The 16883-nt window shown below is 41.8% G+C and overlaps 3 protein-coding genes across 3 annotated transcripts; 2 read left to right on the top strand and 1 right to left on the bottom strand.

The window, feature by feature from the left end:
- Nucleotides 1-384: 384 nt before the first annotated feature.
- On the top strand, nucleotides 385-3909 carry scg2a (secretogranin II a). Its single transcript, XM_053423348.1, has 2 exons — nucleotides 385-455; nucleotides 1717-3909. Exon 2 carries the CDS (start codon nucleotides 1725-1727, stop codon nucleotides 3642-3644), a length of 1920 nt encoding a protein of 639 aa, XP_053279323.1. The 5' UTR covers nucleotides 385-455; nucleotides 1717-1724; the 3' UTR covers nucleotides 3645-3909.
- Nucleotides 3910-4260: 351 nt separating this feature from the next.
- Nucleotides 4261-6904, bottom strand: ap1s3a (adaptor related protein complex 1 subunit sigma 3a). Its single transcript, XM_053423040.1, has 4 exons — nucleotides 6726-6904; nucleotides 5923-6031; nucleotides 4478-4615; nucleotides 4261-4396 (listed from the first exon to the last, which is right to left on the bottom strand). The coding sequence occupies exons 1-4, from the start codon at nucleotides 6902-6904 to the stop codon at nucleotides 4361-4363; spliced, it is 462 nt and encodes a 153-aa protein (XP_053279015.1). The 3' UTR covers nucleotides 4261-4360.
- A 2290-nt stretch (nucleotides 6905-9194) lies between these two features.
- dhrs12la (dehydrogenase/reductase 12-like a) lies at nucleotides 9195-15555 on the top strand. The gene is made up of 10 exons (XM_053423012.1): nucleotides 9195-9311; nucleotides 11282-11415; nucleotides 12121-12203; nucleotides 12327-12422; nucleotides 12536-12617; nucleotides 12706-12767; nucleotides 13528-13632; nucleotides 14206-14296; nucleotides 14437-14574; nucleotides 15440-15555. Exons 1-10 carry the CDS (start codon nucleotides 9256-9258, stop codon nucleotides 15553-15555), a joined length of 963 nt encoding a protein of 320 aa, XP_053278987.1. The 5' UTR covers nucleotides 9195-9255.
- The last annotated feature ends 1328 nt before the right edge of the window (nucleotides 15556-16883 follow it).

Raw genomic sequence — 16883 nt, 5'->3', positions numbered from 1 at the left:
GACTTTAAGCTTTCTAGTCACTTAAGAACATGCCCACAACATTTCATCTTATGTCAAACAGACTATATTTCACATAGAAGCAGTGACAGTCACACCACTCATTTCCCTCATTGCTCTTTTGTAGCAGCATCATGGATATATTAATTTCCCCATGAGATGCGACAAAATGACATTGTGCTGCCTCCAAACTATTTCAGCTCATATTCAAAGAGCCAAGCACTCGTTTATTTTGCTTTGGCTGACTCAAATCAGCGGCGCGTGCGTGTGTTCGCTGTGTGCGTGGGTGAGTTGCGTATACGCCCCCTCGCCTCTGTGTGTGTGTGTATGTGTGTTCGTGACGCACGAGTCAGGTGCTCCCTCTAATAGCGTGAGGAGCTGTCCGCGGTGCTGAGAACAACACGGACTCTGTGAGGCACAGAGATGCTCAGCTCCCGACCAACCAACTAATTACAAAGGTAACTCTTGTGTTTTCTTTCCTTCACACTCTGCAGCGCGGCTGGAGACATGTTTCCTTCGCACTAAATGCAGACGGATTTCCTGTGTCTGCCACTTCAGCCGCCGTGTTTAACAGTAGCTGTTTGGCAACCTGATGCTCCGACACAGATGTGGAGGCGAAGAGGTTGTGTTTGCGCTGCTCGCCGCGTTTCTTTGTTCTCGATCAGCGATCTGCTCCTTTTTGCAACCTTCTTTCAACGCGAACAATTTGCCTGATATAAAACGTCAAAAACGATTATTGAGCCGAGTTTTTAGATTTAAAAAGTAAAACTGGCAGAATAACAACAATTTCTCGTCGCGTTTGGTCCGTTTTATATTGTTTGTGTATGCACGAAAAATGTGAATCTATATTAATACAGAAATACCCAACTGTATCTATAACCTATCTATCTATCTATCTATCTATCTATCTATCTATCTATCTATCTATCTATCTATCTGTCTATCTATCTATCTATCTATCTATCTATCTATCTATCTATCTATCTATCTATATCTATATTGATATAAATAGATATATATATCTAAAAATGTATATAGATATATATAGATATATATATCTAAAAAATGCATACACCTATATATATATATATATATATATAGATAGATAGATAGATATATAGATATATAGATATATAGATATATATACATCTTTATATCTATCTATACCTCCATTTTGCATGAACTTGCATTCAAATAAACATTTAAATACATTATTTCCCTTCAGATTGTATTGGACAGACCAGTTTGTTTAAACAGAAACTCTGTGAAAACAGAGAGAAACATCAGCCTTACCGGGTTGCTCTGACAACGGGGCTGTGACTCACAGAGAGCGTCAATTTGACGACTAATGAGATTTGTATGGGAGCTGAATGCCGCTGCTATTACTGCTGCTGGCAAGCAGGCGGCAGGACTCGGAAAAATAACTACAAAAACAACGACTCTGTAATAATAATACAAAATAATAATAGGGTCATTTATATGGATTTTGTCAAGTAGTTCAGATATTCAACATAAATATTAAATGGTGGATGGATCAGATTTTCAGCCTGAGCTCCTCACTTAGAATCAATACAGTTGTCGTATTGGTCTGTGATGCGGTCATCAGACCAGACGTTTTGAGTGATGATAAGGTCGACAGAGCACTAACCGCTGGGAACCTGTTAGCTTAATGTGTAAAGGTTAGTGCTGACATGTGCATCATTGTCTTGTCCTCTGCAGGCGTCGCCATGCTGTCCCTCCCAGAGACCTCCACCACGAGCAAACTCTTCCTCATTTGTTTTACCAACCTCCCCCTAATCCTCCTCTTCCTAAGTTCCTCTGGTGTTCATGGGGTGCCGCTCAGAGAGCACAAACTGTGGGGGAGCGAATCAGGCTACCAGAGAGGAAGTGTCCCCCTGGCTCCTAACGTTGACATGATTAAAGCCTTGGAGTACATCGAGAGCCTACGTCAGAGAAGCGGCACGGACTCCCAGCAGCACAGCCCTCTCTCTGTGGGCTACGAGGCCAACCACATGGATGATGCAGAGAAGCTACGTGCAATGCTGAGACTGGCTTCTAACCCTACGCAGAGTAAAGATGAAGATGAGGAAGAGGAGGAAGGAAGGGAGGACAAGAGCGAAGAGCTGCTCCAGGCCGTGCTCAGCACACTCCAGCAGACAGAAAAGGCATCAAAGCTTGATTCACTTCATCCAAGTGCCGAAGGAGAAGGCATAAAAGACAGCGTGTATCCCAGGGTGCAGCAGAAGCAACAGGGCATCCCGCTCCACGAGAAGCTGCCGCTGATGTTCGAGGATGAGGAGGAGGGTGAGGGGGGTGAGGAAGAGGGGGATGAGCGGCCGGGTAAAGAGAGCCACTTCAAACGCACCAATGAGAACGTGGAGGAGAAGTATACACCTCAGAATCTGGCCACGCTACAGTCTATGTTCGACGAACTGGACAAGCGGACTAGTGCCAAGACCATGCACAAGCGCCAAGATGAAGAAGGTGACATGGAGAATGAGGACGAGGAGGAGGAAGAGGATGATGACATGTTTAAGGTGAGGAATGTGGCGTACGATGATGCACTTGACTGGGGTCCACTGCAAGAACAGGAGGAGGAAGAGGAAGAGGAGGGGGGTGACAAACATGATATTGACCGAGGGCTTGATTATGTTGACGACAACGACGAAGAGGTGCCTGAGGATGATGAAGAAGAGGAGGATGGAGGTTACCCAGTCAAGAGGTCAAACGATCCAAACGATGTTGCCAACCTAGTGGACTATTACCTCCTGAAAGTGCTGGAGAAAACAGAGGAAGAAGAGCAGAAAAGAGAGATAGAGGAAGAGGAGGAGAAGCAGAGGACTGAGAGGAGAGCAGCTCAGGCACAGTACAGAGACGACATATTCCCGCGAACCATCTACGAGTTCATTCAGATCTCCCAAAAATACCAGATCCCACCTGAAGACCTGATGGACATGCTCAAATCTGGTGGAATGATGAATCAAATCAAGTCACAGAAGATGAGCAAATTAAACAGAGCACAAAACCTGCTCTCTCAGGTATCCAGCAAGAAGATACACAAGATTCCCGAGGCTACATTCTACAGCAGACGCCTGCCCGACACTCACAAATCCCCAGAGGAGCTGAGGACAGAGGAAATCCTCAAAATCCTGGGTTTAGGCGGCACGGACGACCGAGCTCCTGTCAGAACGCAGAAGCAGTACAAGAGCTCGCTGTCACGACTTCACACTCAGCCTGCGCGAGGTTTGGGGGAATCCACTCCCACGCAGCGGCGCTTTCCCAGCACATTGAAGAACGACTACGACGACACCCTGGCTGAGGATGAGCTGGCAGCGTATTTGGCAGCTCAGATGCCGGCACAGTATCTGAACCCCACGTACAGCAGAGGCAGCAAGTCGAGCCAGAAGCGTGACGAGGCTGGACAGAGCATGACGGGCTCTTTCGAACAGGCCATACAAGACTATTTTGGTCACATGGACTCAGATAAAAGCCCGAATGAAAAGAGACAGTCTGAGGACGCCGAGAGGGGAGGGGCCACGCAAATGCAAGACTTTGAAAATGAGGCCGTGATGAAACTGCTGAGCTACCTGAACCCAGAAACTGAAGAAAGTGACAAAGATGGGAAAAGTGTCCAGGGATATAAATAAAGGTGTAAATATATATATGTATGTAAGTATGTATGTACAGGGAGAGAATGAAAACATAAAGATGCCGTCAAATTCAGTTATTATGTAGGTTTACAAAAGTTATTTATTAGCAGAAATATGACTGGTCTGACATTCATGGTTACTCATTTGAGGTTTGTTTTTTTAAATGTTCATCAACAGCACTTAACATCCAGTACAAGTGACTCACCAGCCTCACATTTCAACACACACACACACACACACACACACAGACACACACACACAGACACACACACACCAACACACACACTATCAGTGTTGCATCCCTAAGATTCACTTGTGTTTATCTTTATTTTTTGTTAATTCTTTCTCAAATGTGGCCATATGTGACAAATCTGAGGTGAATAAAGCATTGACTTAATTTTTTCCTTACCGTGTGGTGTTTCTTTATTAAACATGTTTTGCCTGATACGTCTCAATGTGGTTGCATGAACATATTTAAAAAGTTAATAAATATAAAAAACATTTCATATCTCCTCATAAAACCTGAGATGAATACATTTTAGGATTAGAAGGCACTTTTACACAAACACAATAACAGTTCTTAATTTAGTTCTGTTAAGTTATTAATCAACCACAGCATGAGGCAAAATCAGTCATTAGAAGTCATTCAGTGAAAAAATTCCGGAGCAATAAACCTTTTGCTTAAAGTTTTGAAATCCTTGTGCTGTCTCGGCTCAGTAGGTAGGCTTGCTCATGTATTCCTCCATCGTCTGTAATGAGAGAAGCGAAACATTTCATATGAGTTATTGCAAAACCTACACCGACTGTTGGTCCACCAGCTCAGGCCGTACCTCCTGGAAAGTGTCGGCCTCCTCTATCGATGCACCCACAGCTAATTTCGACGTTTCTACGACTTCTCCTCCCATCAGGAATTCATCCAGGATGAAGTACGCCTTCTCAAAGTTGAAAATGATGTCCAGCTCACACACCTGACAGACAGAACAATAAACGGTCCGTTAAAATGTAGATACGTTGCACTTCCTCGGTGAACGATGTGGAAGCTAATTCTACCCATTAGAGGAATTATTCAAACAACTATTTCTGCTCTTCTACAAAGGATGAGCAGGACCGAGGTGAACCTTATGAAGACAAGTTGATGAGAGAAATAACAAGTAGTGAGTAGTGGTAGAAATCCACTTTTTGGTTTTTCTGTAAATCGGAATGAAGAAGCTGGACCCCAAAGTGGTTTTGAAGCAGAGGCATCATCTGAACACCAGGGGGAGTCTGTCCACATATACTGGACACATATAGTGTTTATACCATTTGTAGTTCAGAGTGTTTGTCCTGTGTATGATGGTAAGTTTGAATAAAAACTGTTTCTGAGCCTTTTCACAGCTGATGTTAAGAAATACATCAGAGCAAATCCCAGCATCTAAATTAAAAGGTTATGTGAAATAATGGAGGCTAGGGGCAGCAGAATAATGTCCATTAGAGTTGTGTATTCAAGGATCACGTTGATTTTTATAAACTGCCATGCAGAGTATATTCATGTCTTTGTTACAACTGCATGGCTGTTTGTTTCTGGATGAATCAACAGGGACTCATTAAACAAAAAGTCATAAACTGACATGTAAGCACTTTGTGACCCCTGTTGTCGCCTAATGGGACACACAGATAAATCAATTACAATAATTGCATTGTGTTGTACATCAGACTGAAATCAAATAATGTTTGAAACGTGATGGACAATTTTCACATCAAATCCTTTCAGACAAAGTTACAAGCAACAAGTTAGTCTTGCTTAACAAGAATGAGCCTCAGCAGAGCATAAATCTCCACTAAGGCCCGACAGTCCCCTTAGATTCAATCTAGCTGCACCAAATTACACACACACTCAGAGATATCTGTTGCCTAATTGTGTATCAACTTTTGTCATCAAGTCCCCTGAATTATTTCCAGGGAAATCAGTGAGAAGAAGAAAAAAAAAAAAAATGTCCAAAAATTAAATATCTGGACCTGCCCCTACTTCCAGATCCACACCAAAATTGACTTGGTTCTTCCCCGACCCATTCCACATCTCCCCACTGAGTGTCATGGTAATCTGTCCAGTAGCATTTGCGTAAAGTTGTTATGAATAACATTCATGTTGCTGTTGCCTAGCAGCAATGTTCTCCTTAATAGCTCCAATTCAACCTGGGTATAAGTGTATTGAGCCAGAATCATTGAAAAAAAAACTTTTGTTTACATAGTTAATATATTAATAATGATCAGGATCCAGAAATGCAGGTCTACTTACATTTCCAAAGTATCTATCCAACAACTCTACGTATCGGTGCAGAACCTCAAGGGCCAGCAGCTCATTATCCTGCTCATCCAGCCCGACACTGAAATACAAGCTGGCGTACCTGAAGTTTCAAAGGATCAATGTCACATATTTAGAGCAACAAATCAGAAAACGTTTCAACATTACATGACATCAGTGGAAAGAAGACTACATTTAATTGTGAAGGTTTTTTCCCATTGACGAAGGGAATAATTCATGGATCTTGATGAAACAAATCAGTCATGTTTATTGTGGAGGTGTTTCTATATATTTGCAAAACTATTTTCAATATAATCAGCGAGACAATCTTACTTTCTATCCTAAGTGTTTTAATGTTGAATCCATGGTTCTTGAAAGTTCTCTGTGTGGAATCTGGTCGTCTGATTGGATTTCAAGTGCCTGTTGGGCCTTGGTAGAGGTTTGTGCTCCACTGAATGACATTCTGTGACTGCACTGGATCATGTAGTGATGTGATAGTGTGCCCTTCAGTAACTCTACCTTTATAACAAGATTGTTAGAAGATAAAACGGCAAAAGAGGATAGTGCTTCTGTTGCACCATCACTAACATGGTCCTGTCAGTAATCAGGGCCATACACTGTGTGTTAAACTTGTCCTTTGCTCTTTCTAGGTCTTGTTAACCATTGTTGAGAAAGGGTGTGTCTAAAACATTTCACTTACAGACACTCAGACAGTCTGCCAGGAAAGACCTGGCGATGACAACACATTACAAAAGAGCAATAACTTGTAAAAGAAACACAACTGTGTCTCTAGGCACCTCTTGTAAACAATCTTGAGGTCCTTCCACTGGAGGAAGTTGCAGGTACGTGCTGGACGGGCCAACACTAGTGCTACCATGTCACGGATCACCTTCTTCTTCTCCCGCTCCGACAGCGGCGTGAACCATTTCTGCAGCCGCAGCTTCCCCTGCCGACTGAACAGCAACAGGAAGTGCATCTGAAGAGGAGGGGGGAGAGAAGCGCTGAGTGACTTGTGACACTTCGACAAGATTAAGGATGACTGCAGAAAATGGACAATAACCCTTTAGCGGGAATGTTGCGTTGTGAGGGTTAAATCCATGTAGTTTGACAACAGGGAGAATACAGACACGATGTGCAGTGAAGAAATCCCACACAGATGCTTCTGCAAACTATATTAGCTCCTGAGCTGCAGCAAAAATCCAAACCACTCAACAGTCCGGGTTGCACCAATCAGCTTTCACAACACTGAAGGAAAATGAAGATCACCATGGAAACATTGACACCTTCTTCAACTCAGGTGATAAAGATGTGTTAGAGTTCAATGCTGCTATTGTGCAAGTGCAATTAAGAGCCCTTTGCCCTGAGGTGCAGCCGCACGCTGATAATGTCTGAGTGAAGATAAGGAGGAGAGACAGCAGGTGTACAACACTATATCACATCTACTGGCTGGGAATCTGGATTATTCAATCTCAACCAGTTCTTTTTACAAAGAGGATTTACATTCAGCTTCCTTTGGAACATTGTTGTTACACAGACAGTGTTCGTCCGTCTATAGCTTTTCACTCTGACACCAGCTTTTCCATTAAAACATTTATATCTGATAAATTATACATTATCTATCATTTCCATATGTTCAAAGGAACCAGGAACGACCAGGATCTTAAAACACTCCATTGAAACTGTATTTCAATGTCATGACTTTTGGCCAAGGAGTTCTTCCTCTAAGCGGATTTGCAACAATAGAACAAAATAATACTTTTTAATACTTTTTAAAACTAGTGATTTCGAGAAACTATAGCTAATAAAGTACTGCAACGTTTCCTAGCCCTGTATTGTTTATATAAGCCACGTGCACGGACCCAGTTACTCACCATGTTGTCACAGTCAGTGAGAAGATGTCTCCCACATTCAGATCCTGCAGGTTTCTGATCCTCACTCACACGTTCCCTCGTGGGTTTGGAGAAGAGGAGACATTGTTGCTGCTGAGCGCGCACGCACACCTTCTCCGCTCAGGGCCGCGCCCTACTGCGCTCCCGCTGCTTATTGGCTGGCTGGGCAACACACACACACACACACACACACACACACACACACAAACTGACACACATACACACACCCACACGCACACACACACTGACACAAAATGAAACACAATGACACACAGTGACACAAACAGACACAGACACACACACACTAACACTAGCACACACACACAAACTGACACACACGTACACACACCCACACGCACACACACACACTGACACAAAATGAAACACAATGACACACAGTGACACAAACAGACACACACACACACACAAAAAAAAACACACACACACACACACTGATACAACTGACACACAGACACACACTGACACTAACGCACACATACGCAGGTGAGTCAGCCAGTGAGCTGCTGCAGGCACGAGGTTATGCATCAAATTCGCAGAAGATGTTTTACTTCTCTAATATGTAGGTTTGAGGAAAAGTTCTTAAATAAAGTTGAGGTGCCAAATAAAATTATCAGATAAAGTAAAGTTTTTGAGAAGCTTATTCAAATCATGAGATTTACTTGATGTGCTAAGTTACACTAAGGCAGGAGATGAGTAAACACTTTGAGGTGCTAAATAGCACAAATGAAGTTCGTTCAACAATTTGAAGAGCTAAATAAAAATGAAACGCGCTAACTGCTAACACGCTAACTTTATATCCTCTCTGTAGTCTATATGGGAAAGTGGGTGCAACTTTTGTTCTATACAGTTGTTTGCTCTCTTCAATATTATCGTCTGTTAGATGCCTTTGACACTAATTAAGAGTAAATTAACTAAGACATTTTTGCAAAATACAGCTAGCTCAAAGCGTCAGTGAGCTAATGCCAGTTAGCTTAATAGAATAGCTGATTTGTGTAGGAGGTGTAGCTAGTAGTTACATGGGTGTTGTTTCGTTATGTTTCCATTTGGTAGCCTGTATGTTTCATTATATATCCTATATGAGACATGTTTCCTGTTGAATATATTTTAGCATGAGGCTTTAGAGAGGAGAAATCATCCGCTGAAACTCAGAGACAAGAACAAACTGCATATAAAATAACACATCCAATCATAATCCAGACTAAGTTTACAGGGAGTTCAGTCACATAAGATGAAGTCTTAGGATACAGGATAGTGTGTGTGTGTGTGGCTGAAATGAGTGAACTAATGAATGCATCCTTCCCTCTGCTGGCTGCTGGGTGGGTGGGTGTCCTGATGTGTGTGTTCACAGAGCAGAGCTCCACGTGGTCAGTGTTCAGGGTAAAAGCAGAGCAGACAGCTGAGCTCAGTGAGCGACACCATGTCTCTGTACCGCAACTCCGCCTGGTTCCTGAAGGGAATGACCGAGTTCACCAGGTAAGAAGACTTTATCTGAGACTCATCATCACTGCAGAGTCTGTGGACTATTAACTGTGTGAGTGTGTTTGTGTGAAAATAGTTATTATTACTTCAGTATCCTCTAAGAAACTCTGTATGAAGAAGAATGTAAAGTTTGAATGGTTTATATAATGGTTTAACTTGACTGATAATAACATTTTCTAATTTCCAGAGTCATTTTCTGCCTTTGTGTCTCGTGGCTTTTATAAAAATAAAAAAACGTCATTGTATTTCCGATTCTAAAGAGAGAGAAAGAATAACAGAACAAACAGAATCATAAAATGTGGCACTTGTATCTTTAAAAAGTTTTAAAAGTTTTAAACTGTTTAATAAGACAACTGAAATTAGGGCTTGATTTTTAACTTGACCATAGAATAGAAAAATTGATTTCTTTACTTGTCGGTTTGTTTCATTCTATGGGTAAACTTTATACCTCTGTTCTATGTTTGAGTAATAATGTCCGTACACTGAGAATCTATTTATTTGATGTAAAACATTGTTATAGAATCTAACTCATTATCTGTAATAGAGAGAACCAGGGAAACCAAGCTCATCTGCTCTCAGGCATTTACAATTCAAATCGTCAAACAAAAGTTAAACTGGAAGAAATATGTGAAAGGATTAACTGAGCAGAAGCAAGTAATAATAAATAATGTGGCCAACAGAAAATAAATGAATTTAATAAATAGTAAACAGTTTATTTTTTAGTCAGTCACAGCTCTTTACTGTACAGGTCAAGGTCACATGTTCAGACACTCATTCGTTCTCTCACTGTTGGTACAGCTGTCAGGGGCGGTTTAGGGTTCAGTATCGTGCCCAAAGACGATTTGGAATGCAGACGGGAGGTGCCGGGGATCAAACCACCAACCATTTCGTTAGTGGATGACCCGCTGTACCTCCAGAGCAGTAGCCGATATCTGAACCTTGAACGGCCACTGCCAATATCATTGATTTATGAAACATGAAAGAAGATGGTTGTTCAACCACAACAAGGCTCTAGAAGCTCTGTCGGTGAAATCTGCTTCAGCCCTGAAGCATCTTCCCTCATCAGTTAACACCGAGCCAAATTGTCTGAAGAGGTGCTTTTGTGATTGTTTCCCTTCTCCCCTTTGTTCTGTGTTATCTTTTCCCGCAGAGAGCCGCCCGGCAACCCGCTCTGACCCTGCACTAATAGCTCTCTGCATGACACCAGTGAACAGAGCGGGCATTTAGCCTCAGTATTACCCCTCTCCCTGTCCCCTGTACCCCTCCCCTCTGCTGCCCTCAACAATGGCATCAAGGACAATGGGGTGAATTGAGGTCCTTGGTGCCACGTATATACACACACACACACACACACACAAACACACACACACACACACACACATACACACACACACACACACATACATTATCACACACACACACACACACACACACGCACACGCACACACACATACACACATACACACACACACACACACACAGTCAGATGCTGTTGTAAGTCGTCTCATCCCAACATCCCAAACCCTTCTCATCAGAAATGATGCCACCCTCTATCCTTCATTGTATCCGTACAGTGAAATACAGTCAGCAGGCTGACCTCAAACACGAACCTGCACACACACAGACACAGACACGTACAGACACATACAGACACAGACACAGACACACACACACACACACACACACACACACACACACTCACACAGACACACAGACACACACACACACACACACACACACACACACACACACACCTCAGAGGATTTACATTTATTTTCTGTGTACTTTCTCTCACCTTAACCATAACTGTTATTTGTCATACATAAACCCTTGACCTGACGTCACCCTCTCTGGTGATACCTGTACCTCACACACAGGGATGCAGAGGTATTGATGGATGTGAGTGGTACAGAAGTGCAGATAATCAGGCTGCTGATGAAGTGAAGGGTGATGCTGTCTTGCAGGAGTGCCTTCTTGTCCACCTCCAAGCAGTTTGTGGAAAAGGACCTGGAGGTGGCCATGGCTGGACGCTCCTTCATGATAACAGGAGCCAACAGTGGCATTGGGAAAGCCACCGCCATGGCCGTCGCCAAGAGAGGTACCACTCTTACTCAAACACTCATATGTGAACACAAGAACAGGCAAGCAACACCCTTTTCAATGTGTTTGAGATTTTCTAGTTTACCAGGAACATTTTCTTTATTTCTGTGAGTAGTGTTTTGTTGAGTTTTTTTTAATTCGTGTGGAATAATCAATAACCTGGACTACAAACAAACAACATACATGCTAAATGGAAATGGAAAAAGAAAATGATATTAAAATATAAAAAACTATTAAAAAATAAAAAGGGGAAGGAGTGAGCAGAAAATTCACAAATACATTTTAAGACATTCACAGAGTACTATTCTAAGCAATTACACTACACATGGCACATCAATTAATGGCATGAAACATTTCTACAGTGCATTTTTCACAAATTGCCCAAGAATATAAATACTCAAAGGAATTTATTAATCTATTTATTCATTTATTTAGTTTGTTTAATATTTATATCCATTCATATACCTAATAAGCTTGTGGGGCCTGTTGTGATGATAAATGTACCGGTCTGTTTTGGTAAGCTCATTTAATGTGAGCAGACATAAATAAATCCAAGCATACTTTACATTCTGGTAGTGTAGCTCATATAGTGATCATATCAAATTGGATTCATCACAGGCAAGTGAAGACGTGCTGAGCAGATCTGACCTCAGCTGGTACAACACAATATGTGAGAATGATATTTATTCTGTCTGTGTCGCAGGCGGAACCATCCACATGGTCTGCAGGAACAAGGACAAGGCAGAGGAGGCCAGGGCTGACATTGTGAAGGAGACGGGAAATAAAGTACAGTATGAGTCACTTCTCAACAGATCTGTTTTATTTTTTAAGGACAAACAACCTTCAGATCGACTCTGTGTCCCCAGACGATACATTATTCTGTGTTGGAAATGGCTGCTGTCTTTACAGGAGGTCTATGTCCACATCCTGGACCTGTCTGAGACCAAGAAAGTCTGGGAGTTTGCTGAGGCATTTAAGAGGAAGTACAAGACCCTAAATGTACTGGTGAGTGGCATCAGTTATATATTTTCATATATGACCATATTATTGCATAAACAGATTATTATTTGCATTTTTCCATTCGTATGAGAAAGAAAAACCACTTATTCATCTTGTAGATCAATAATGCAGGTGCCATCATGGGTGAGAGGGATGTGAATGCTGAGGGGCTTGAGAAGAGCTTCGCCACCAACGTCCTGGGTAAGTGGAAGGTCAGTGTATGAGGTGTGAGGAAAATTTGGGATAGATGTGAAAAGTGTTCTTTCTCTCCTCCTCGTTTGTCCGTTAGGTGTTTACATCCTCACCAAGAGTCTCATTCCTCTGCTGGAGAAGAGTGCAGATCCCAGAGTGGTGAGTTTGAGACACACACGCTTCTTTGTTGGTCTGACCTACACACAGTTTGTCCCAAGGCCCAGCAGACCAAGGTAGACTCAAAACAAATAAATGAGTGCTATGATCGCTCCGATAGCTTTTACCCAATGGTAGCAGTGAAAACAAGAGATGGCCTGGATGAGTGTTCTCTCTTATAATGATCACTGTGGGTGTCACTCACATACAAAAAGATTATTAGAAGGTCATAATGCAAAGTAATGACCAATGTCAGAGTTATTTATTACCATAATAAAATACTTGATTATTACTGCTGCAGAATATGAAAGCAATAATCTCTTCGATAAAAATGTATAATATATTATTAGCTGGCGTCGAATCTGCAAAGAAATGAGCAGTTTTAAATGTCAGATAAATAAATTGGAGGAATGTGTTTCACTGTGAAGTAAAGTGAAACTATAGTTGTACTTATTCTATTTCTATATATTTTATATTTTCAAATTTTTTATGGTTTTAAACTTTACAAATTTTGTCATAGGTTCATCCTTTTGTAGTTTAATATTTTCTATCTCTTTATACTACTCTTTTTAATCTTTTATTTTGCTTGAAAAATGATTCAATTAATTCAAATGGACAGAGGTGAAAACGTAGTCCTTGCCAAGTTAATAAAAGTACTGAAGGAACTATGCACCACCGTAATGTAAGTGAGGATTAAATGACAGGATGTTAAAAATAATATGGAATTAGATTTGACAACAGGACCTGTTTCCTTCACGTTCAGATCAGCGTGTCCTCCGGGGGAATGCTGGTGCAGAAGCTCAGGACAGGAAACCTCCAGTCTGACATGGGCCGCTACGATGGCACCATGGTCTACGCCCAGCACAAAGTAAGGAGTGAGCCTGAACCCGCAGATCAGTGAGTTAACGCACTGCAGAGACTCTCAGTCCTCAGGAAACAGACAGTTTCATTTCATGTAGAGAGAAAAACATGGACCGCAGGGTAGATGTTTGCAGTAGTTATTGCAGCTGAGCCCTTTATTGTTCTTAGAGATCATCCATGAATCAGATGAGTGTTTGGTTTCCCCTTGTTATAAACGACTGTAAAACTCATTAGAAGTAATAATGGTGTGGTTACATTTTGATCAAATTCAATTATGCATGAAAATGCTGGAAGAGGCTTAAGGTTTAAAATGGACAAATGCACACATGTTGCATATGTATCATAAATCTGACAAATATGAGTTTCAGTGCAAAACTTCCCAGAGATTCTTCTTCAAAAGTTAATGTCAGATAAATCCTGTTCTATGTGATGTCACAGAGAGCAGCAAGGACACCGGTGTGATGACTAAAAGTGAAGATAAAAGAAGTTTGGTTTAATTAACAGTGGCACGTCAATGAGATTTGTGTGCTCTACCTACTTACTTAGTGTGTATGTGTGTGTGTGTGTGTGTGTGTTCCAGAGGCAGCAGGTGGTGCTGACAGAGCAGCTGGCAAAGACTCACACAAACATCCACTTCTCCGTCATGCATCCTGGCTGGGTGGACACCCCAGGTACCGGCCACTCACACATACTTGAATTAACTGCAACCACCCTTTGGACAAATTTAACAAAAAAAATTGAATCCTTATTCTTCTCTAATAATTACCCATTTGTGTGTGTCTCGCTCTGTGGCTCTGTCTCTCTGCCCCAGCGGTGGCCAATGCCATGCCAGACTTTCATCGCTCCATGAAGGAGAGTCTGCGAACCCCTGAGCAGGGGGCTGACACAGTGGTGTGGCTGGCTGTCTCTGAGGCCACAGCCAAAAACCCTAGTGGACGCTTCTATCAGGGTATGATGCAAAATGTGAACAAACTCAAATGCTTTGTATGTGTGTGTGAGTTTGTTTAATAGGGACTTTTTGAAAGAAAGTTTTCACAAAACAGAGAGAGGTCAAATTTGAATCATCCAAGACTTCAAAAAACCTTAAGAATGGGGAGAAAGGTCAGGATGGAGGACTGCTGGCTGAATTATGTGTTTGTCAGCTGTGGGTTGGATGGGGTGGGTATGGTGTGTGTGTGTGTGAGGGTTTGGCCTGTGTCCATTGCAGCTGGAGTGGACTGCTCTTGGTGCCAGATACTGCCATAGAATACAGTGCCTCTATAGGCGCGCGCACACACACACACACACACACACACACACACACACACACACACACACACACACACACACACACACACACACACACACACACACACACACACACACACACACACACACACACACACACACACACACACACACAAATAATTCTAGGCCACATCTTCTCTGGCTTTTAATCATACATCTTAAAACAGATGTGACATCGTATTTCGTGTGGCATTAAAAAGCCTGCCATTTAAATTGGTGAACCCTGCAGAAACCCTGCTGTGTGTGTGTTGGGTCTCAGCTACAAGAGAGATGCCTGGCTGAGTCTGTTGCCATTGGAGATGAGGATTGAAAATGAATCCTGTGTTTGCACTTGATTTGATGTGTCACATGACCTTTATTGCCTTTTAAACACACACCACATCAATGTTGACCCTCTGATACCACACGTCTGCTCCGTGACACCATGCAAGGGTTAGTGTCCCTTAACATTAGAAGCACACTAGGGATTAAAACATGTATTTGAGTCAACAAACAGACCTTGATGTTAACATGTTGTTTGTGTTTAGACCGAAAGATGGTGCCCACCCACCTGCCGCTGGCCTGGTCCCACAGCTCCCCCCAGGAGGAGCTGAAGTTAATGTCTCTGCTGGAGGACTTGGCCAAGACATTCCAGCCTCACTGAGGCACCGGGACACTGGTCATAACGTCCAGGACCAGTACTAACGCCATCAGTTAACAGAGAAGATCTGCTTCTGTTGTCCACAAAGCATTTGGAGTGTTTGAAACAGATTTGGTCTGTTCTAGAAAGGGACAAATGGAAACCAGACAGACTAAACTCACCTGTAACCAAGGGTTTAACACGCTTTTTAACTATTTATATGAAAAGTTTGTTTTTCTTACTGTGAGCTTGACCTTATAGGGATGAAAACCTTTAGACTTTTATGAGTGGTTGATATTGAGGCTGCTTTCAGTGTGTTTTATGAGGTTACACAAACAACCATCCAGTCTGTTGCTATGGCTTTATGAACGTTGTCGATCAGATGGGAATCTGATGTGACCTTAGTCACTCCATTATAAACTCAAGATACCTGTCATGTGCTCAGTCTGATGTCCGAATAATTAACATGTATCATGTACACTGAACAGCTATGTAAGTAACTCATGTATTTGCTATAGTGCAGCGTCTGTACTGTGCAGGTTGAGCTCAGGCTGGAGATGAAGTGTTCTCTCCATTAGCAGTGTGCCTCACACCACACAGCAGCATCACTTCACATGTGCAATTAAACCTATGTATTTATCTGCCCAACACCTTTAAAAAGGCCTTTTACTCACTGGTGTGAGGTTGTCTTGTAAACGTATGCTTCAATAAAAAAATCATTACTAATTTTCCTGTGTCATTGTGCTGCTTAAAGAAAAGCAATCACATAAACATATCAGAATATGTTTAATAACCCTGTAGATCCCCTATGAGGTCTTGCATGAATTAGTTTTTACTCCCACTGGGAGCTGGGATGAGATCAGTTTACCAGTACTATCGACCAACTAACAGACACTTCAGCTAATTAAAGTTGCCATATAAAATTGAAGAGGAGTCTAAAGAACATAAAAAGACTTTAAAGCATCATCTCTTGATAGTTTTATACTAACAATGGCTCAAATAAGTATGTGTAATATTAATTATGTCACTACTGGTGATGATCCCACAGAGAGCTATCACACATTTGATGATTTAAAGCAACTTTCTAATTTTAACTCGTTACTTTTTTGACCTTTTTTTTTCTTGGAAAAGACTTATGAGGAATCCACTGTATTCCAGGTGTTAAAATGGCAAACAGGCTAAATTAGCGACTAGCCAGTGAAGAGCTATGAAACTAGATCACCACAAACACAGCTCTAAATTAATGTTAGTTTTTCAACTTAATGGTAGCTTGAGGTGAATGTTTTGTTTACAAGCTGAAATAATCAATTGCTATACCTAGAATAATATTTGGTGGCCATTAAGTGAACTGC

The sequence above is a fragment of the Pleuronectes platessa genome, chromosome 5, assembly GCF_947347685.1.
Source record: "Pleuronectes platessa chromosome 5, fPlePla1.1, whole genome shotgun sequence".
In the NCBI taxonomy this organism is placed as follows: domain Eukaryota; kingdom Metazoa; phylum Chordata; class Actinopteri; order Pleuronectiformes; family Pleuronectidae; genus Pleuronectes; species Pleuronectes platessa.
Note: the sequence above shows the minus strand (reverse complement) of the source record. Positions and strands in the feature narration are given on the sequence as shown.

What these genes read in the sequence shown, in the direction of transcription:
- scg2a (XM_053423348.1), top strand. Translation starts at nt 1,725, where the DNA reads ATGCTGTCCCTCCCAGAGACCTCCACCACGAGCAAACTCTTCCTCATT.
- ap1s3a (XM_053423040.1), bottom strand. Translation starts at nt 6,904, where the DNA reads ATGCACTTCCTGTTGCTGTTCAGTCGGCAGGGGAAGCTGCGGCTGCAG. An exon ending in CTCAAGATTGTTTACAAGAG is followed by an intron (nt 6,032 to 6,725) that starts GTGCCTAGAGAC and finishes TTGAAACTTCAG; the next exon opens with GTACGCCAGCTTGTATTTCA. An exon ending in TGGATAGATACTTTGGAAAT is followed by an intron (nt 4,616 to 5,922) that starts GTAAGTAGACCT and finishes TCTGTCTGTCAG; the next exon opens with GTGTGTGAGCTGGACATCAT.
- dhrs12la (XM_053423012.1), top strand. Translation starts at nt 9,256, where the DNA reads ATGTCTCTGTACCGCAACTCCGCCTGGTTCCTGAAGGGAATGACCGAG. An exon ending in CATGGCCGTCGCCAAGAGAG is followed by an intron (nt 11,416 to 12,120) that starts GTACCACTCTTA and finishes TCTGTGTCGCAG; the next exon opens with GCGGAACCATCCACATGGTC. An exon ending in AGAGTGCAGATCCCAGAGTG is followed by an intron (nt 12,768 to 13,527) that starts GTGAGTTTGAGA and finishes CTTCACGTTCAG; the next exon opens with ATCAGCGTGTCCTCCGGGGG.